The following is a 6,000-nucleotide window of genomic DNA, read 5'->3' as shown; positions in this document are numbered from 1 at the left end:
GTAACTGGGTGGCACGCGCTTGTCTAGAAGACGCCTATTCACTCTTGACTTGAATATATCCACGTTGTAGGTGGTAGGGAAAACCACCTGGAATCCGGAAGGGCATTCCATAACTTTGCTTTGTGGATCAGGAACGAAGAACCGAAAAGTTTCGCACGCGTCCAGGGGACATCAATTACGTATGGATACAGACCTCTGCGATGCCCGGCAGTTCTATGGTAAAAAGGTGAAGAGGGAACCAGATCGAAATAAATCCAGTAGAACACAGACAGACTGGCAACTTTTCGGCGATGCTCCAATAACTAGTTGGAGGTAAAATGAAAACAAATTTATATTTAATACAACATTGTTAATATTCTTTAAAAAATACATTTTTTAACAAATTCATCAATAAAAAAAAAAATACAGACGCGTTGTTTCAATAATACAGACGCGCGACCAAGAGAGTTGCAGCGAGTCGCTGTACAGTCTAGTCATCTACTTTAGACTTTCCAAAAAGTGGATTTCTTTTGCTTTATCAACTTCACATTGGTTTTGGGACGAGGGCTGAAACAATAAATTTAATTATTTTTAACTCTACAAATATAGATATATCGGGGCATCGACTATATTCTTCTTCTGATATCGGAGAAGCCGTAGCCTCAGAGCAGGTTCTTAGCTTGTCAAGGATAGCAGATACACAAAGTAACACTATCGGTCATTATTGGAACGACCATTTAACTTACAACTACAGTTCTACTTTCTATATTGATCAACTATAGCGCTGATACTATCACATGTAAACCAGGGTTACCTATCATAGGGCAGGTAGTTAAGCACGAGCGGATCTCAGACTTGCAACTGATGTCAGTTGGATTGAGGGGCCCCTTTACGACTACTCAATGCTCTCCATCTCCGCTCGCATTGGCTCCCAGATAATTAATTAACAATGCAATGGCCTTACTACTATTAACTCACCAATTAGCTTATATATTACTATCACTATGCTTAACAAATGGAAGACGAGTATCCATTCCAAGAACACTGAACTACTCAACCAACAGGCTACAGAGTGGCAGAGCGCCTTCACTCCGTAAAACGCACCGCCTACGCGCCATTTTAAAGCAATATCGTTATCGTTTCCTATTGGTCGAGCGCCGCCACGTCCGGCATGGTGGAAATCTTTTACAGTATTATTTATTTAAACATTAAATAATTAAATCTCAATTATATGAAAACCTGATTCTAATATTATCGCAATAATTAACGTAGATTATGCTATCCGTTCAAATAACTCACTCGGCGACAGATACAAGCAGCTGTGTTATCTTTACTATGTAGTGTGTACGTACGTAGAAATAAAGTGCATGATTTGTTCATATTATACATATACTCTCCAGCGTATATCAATCAAAATACGGGCGTATACGATTAGTTTCGGCATACTAATACTATCTAAGTATCAACAACCTACTATTACACCACGTAAAATACTAATCATTGATTTTTTTTATCGTTATCAGCTTATTTTAACAGCCCAATACAAGGCCAGGTCTCCCTTCTTATAGGAGAGGGGGGATATGGGAGCTTTACTCAATGCGAGTGACGAGCTTAGGGTGATAATGTTAAATTCATAAACGAACCGTCCGGAACCGACGGCTTAACGTGCTCTCTGACAACTGTAACACCAACAACTTCCCAAATTTTTTAAAAGAAAGAAAAACATCGAACTTAGAAACTCTTGATCCGAATTCACATAGGCTAACCACTGAACCAACGAGGCAGTTACAAGATCTACTACTACTACAACTACTTCTATTATTACTAAGTAATACTTACGTTTCGCTGTATCCTTTTTCACATTTAGCAGTAAAAATGTTGGGTTTGTTTATTTGCATATTGCCGAATTTCTTTTTTCTGTAATAAAATAATATATTATTTATACTAATATTGAATAGTGGCAAAGTTTGTGAAGTTATTTACTAATAGAAAACCGTGTCATTTTTGAACGTCTTAAGCCATATTTAATCCCTGTATTCCCATGGGAACGGGAACTACGCGGGTAAAACCCCGGTGTGTCTGCTATTCTATACTAATATTATAAAAATGTAAAGTTTGAGAGGTTATAGGGGGTAATCTCTGGATCTACTAATCCGATTTTGAATTTTTTTACCAATAGAAAGTTACGGTTTTTGTCACTTATACAACGAGTATTAAGTAATTCTAGAAATATTGTTGTGTGATTAAGCAAAGTTGTTTAATAATAAGTACAATTTTATCATACGAGCTGTGTTTAATTTAATACTTTGATAAACTTAAGTAAAATAAGTGAAAAATTTTAAAAACATTCCGAAAATTATTCCATTTGAAAACCGAAAATTTGATTTTAGTGTAAGTCAAATTGACGCCACTATTGGCAGGTTAAAGATCAAAATTGAACCCCCATATTCATAAACATGGCTTAAGATTTAAATTTAAATTTCCTTTAAAGTAAAGTGTACCTAAATACTACGTTACTTTGAAGATAATTGAGGTCTAAGATATGGCCGTAAAGGTCTCTTTGTTTAAAATATAGTCAAAATGAGTACTAACTTTTGTGGGTAATGTATAGTAACTCCCTTGGGGGTAATCTTTTGCTTGCAAATTCCGTCATTGCCGCAAGGACAACCTTTCATTGGTTTAAGCTGGACGGGGTAGGCTTTTATTCTGTAATAAATAAAAATAATTCAAGGAAAACCAACGGCAACCTGCATACCAGAGAAATTTCATATTTCTCTGCGTGTGTGAAGTCTGCCAATCCGCATTGGGCCAGATTGATGGATTATTATTATTTCCAGCAATAGATAGTGGCTGCTGAGCGCGAGTCTCCTCTCAGAATGAGAGGGGTTAGCCAATACTTCACACACGTAGAGAATTAAGAAAATTCTCAAGTATGCAGGTTTCCTCACGATGTTTTTCTTCACCGTTTGAGTTGAAAACTTGGAGGTGTATGCCCCGGGCCGGATTAGAACCTACACTCTCCAGAACCGGAGGCAGAGGTCATATCCACTGGGCTATCACGACTCTATATGTATAGACTAATCAGAGTATCTACATAGCAGTCGTGCGAAGCTGGGGCGGATCGCTAGTTAGGTATAAAAGAAAATTACGGCTACATTTAATATGAGGAAAAACTATTATGAAAGCAGCACAGATGTAGTTTATGTGCCCTAAAACAAAGTTATCCGTGACCCGACCATTGACGTACTAGTGTTCGCAGAATTACTACTTTTGACCTCTCTGGCTTAGTTAAATGTGAACTTTTTTTCTAGGCTCTGGGTTCGATGCCCAATTCAAGGCAATTTGGTATTTTAATGTATAAGTTGTGTAACTTTGGCAGTGGCAAATTATCACTCATTTATATTAAGCGACCAAGAACTTGGAATTGATTTTATTGAGCCTTGTGCTGTTAACCCAAAACACTGTATCTCAGAAAACCCTGTTTTTAGAAATCGGCGTTTCAAAGTTTTTTTTTTGCATTTTGGTCGATTTAAGCTACATTTTCTTATAAAATGTGTAGTATTAGGTATCAATCGAAAGATATTTTTGTAACCTTTAAAGACATGTAAGTTTTAGGGTAATCTTGTAAATATATTTGCAATAATCTTTATAAACTTGTATTGTCATAGCAAAGGCGTAACAAATTAAGCTTACTTGTCAAACCAAAACACTCTATTTATAGTTACAGTTTCTTGGCTTTGTAGGCAGCTGTTCAATTTAACTGAAATACTGTGTTTTGTGTTGCCGTTTAACAAGTAGAATGCTTTAGTAGAAGGTTTCGACATAATATTTAACCAATGATTATTTTATACTATAGATAGGTTACGTGCCTACAAAATCACCGCAAAAAGTGATTCGAATTCAGCGACTCCACTGAGTGCACACATGCACAATTTTGTGTCTACTTACATAATATATTTATGTATATATATGTTGTACACGTCCTAAACACAAAACTCAACATTGTAGATATTGTCTACTAAGGTATTATGTGTTTAAATAACTTTAATTATTTAATAAGCCACTAAATGAAATTAAAACAATTACTTATGCACGTTAATTGATGTCCTCAGTTTCGATGTCCTATCTCTAGTATAAAATTTCGTTCTATTTAACTATATACCAAATATATCCTGATAATTATGTAAAATAACTTACTCTTTTTTTCGAAACATTTTCCATTTCGACTTGTCCGGGGAAATTATGTATCGTAAATTTGTTAAACTGAAATGACAATCCAGTTAAATAGAAGTAACAGATTTTATTGAACATAATAACAAAATGAATACCTCAATGAACAGTCATTTCATTAAAATTTTAATATAATAATAATATTTAAAAAAAACTGCTAAACAAAACAACCTAACCAAATGTGGTCTTATTTATCTTGTTAAACATCTGCTAATACATATTTCATCATCATCAACAATCCATATTCGACTCACTGTTGAGCACGAGTCTCCTCTCAGCATGAGAGGGGTTATAGGCTACCACGCTGGCCCAATGCGGATTGACAGACTTCATACACGTAGAGTAACAAAATTCTCAGGTATGCGGGTTTCATCACGATGTTTGTCGTTCAACGTTCGAGAAAAGTTGGAGGTCCCCGGACCGGATTTGAACTACTATTTAACCCTCTTTTGATTTATGTTTTGCAACAAAGAGTATCCTATAACCTTCTCCATAATATGGTCTCAAATCGTGCAAAGTTTCATTTGTTTTAGCGTAGTTTTAGCGTGATGCACGGCCAACAAAAACACGGACAGGCAGAAGTATCGATTGTATAATGCCCTCCAATAAAAAATTTCAATATACAGAATTTGACCTGTTACAGTTTTATTATAAGTATAGATTCTCATTCTACCAATGATCCATGGCGTTGATAACGTAGGTACAATGTATGTCGTTGTTTATATAACGCCATAATAAACGAACTATAACGCCATAATAAACGAACTCTTACCTAGAATTACTAGTAGCTGAACTAACTTGTTTCTCTCTACTGCCTATAATACCCATTAGAATTAAATTTTAAATTCAGTTAACTTTTCAAACAATATGAATTGTTTCATTTTGTTTATGAAATATTATTTTAAATTATCTATATGCATTGGATAGATTTTTTTTACATCTTGTATCATTTCTGTAGTGTTTTCGATAACGTCGCGTTGACTTAAATCAATGTTGTGTCATTATTTTTCTTGCTAAACAAAAAAGTTTTCATCTTCTTTACCTTATTTTGTATTTGTTCCTTGCGGGACTGGTCTATCGTAGACATAGAAAGAAATAGACAGCAGATTGGCATACCCGTCTAAAGAAAGAAAGAATGTTTATTTTGAAATTGTGCCACATTAAACACCTTAACTACTGTAGTGCCTGATAGTAGTATGAATTTGGTGCTTCCCGGAGAAAAAAAAACATACAATAAGCGGTAAAAAACATATCAAAAAGCAGCAAATTCCGAAAATCTCTTTAGCAGACACTTTTCAGAATTTGTCGCTCGTCTATTTGGCCCCCCAAATTACTTAGATACAGGGCAAGTTCGTTAATAACACTCTCATGATATGCGGGCGACAGGGGGAAAGACGGCGCAGGTTTGTTATCGTGCGTACACGCCCCCCACCCCGCGCAGACCATCGGAATTGTTACCAACGAAGTTGCCAAGGTATAGTGAGATAACAAAACAAGAAAAGACTTATTTCAAAAACCAAAGCATTTAATTTTATTCGAAAATAAACACCGATATTCAGATTGTACGAACTCTATCAAATAGTTTTGAGATAACTGTTTACTTATTTCCAAACAAAACCGATAGCTTTTATCATTTATTAGAAACCATTGAAAACAATTTGAAATGGTCCTAAGGAAACAAAATGTAACCACAAATACATGTAAAAGGGAAATATGGTTTGAAACTTTTAGGATCCGATGAACTAGTTAACTAACTCTGACCTTTGATATTAATTTGTTAGTTTAAATCTA

General features: G+C 35.2%; 1 protein-coding gene across 3 annotated transcripts in view; it reads right to left on the bottom strand.

Moving 5' to 3' along the window:
• Positions 1-339: 339 nt before the first annotated feature.
• The window catches only part of LOC128198988 (uncharacterized), a 28,424-nt gene continuing 22,763 nt past the window's right edge, over positions 340-6,000 (bottom strand). The window contains exons 1-5 of one of the 3 annotated variants that reach the window (XM_052887164.1): positions 4,982-5,322; positions 4,177-4,242; positions 2,572-2,685; positions 1,819-1,896; positions 340-546 (exon numbers count right to left, since the gene is read on the bottom strand). In XM_052887164.1, coding sequence (XP_052743124.1) covers positions 483-546; positions 1,819-1,896; positions 2,572-2,685; positions 4,177-4,242; positions 4,982-5,037 — 378 coding nt within the window. In that variant the 5' untranslated portion in view covers positions 5,038-5,322 and the 3' untranslated portion in view covers positions 340-482. Of the gene's footprint in view, positions 547-1,818; positions 1,897-2,571; positions 2,686-4,176; positions 4,243-4,981; positions 5,323-6,000 lie in introns of those variants that run through there. The other 2 variants (XM_052887163.1, XM_052887165.1) reach the window with 2 other exon arrangements.

The sequence above is a fragment of the Bicyclus anynana genome, chromosome 18, assembly GCF_947172395.1.
Source record: "Bicyclus anynana chromosome 18, ilBicAnyn1.1, whole genome shotgun sequence".
Taxonomy (NCBI): Eukaryota; Metazoa; Arthropoda; class Insecta; order Lepidoptera; family Nymphalidae; genus Bicyclus; species Bicyclus anynana.
Note: the sequence above shows the minus strand (reverse complement) of the source record. Positions and strands in the feature narration are given on the sequence as shown.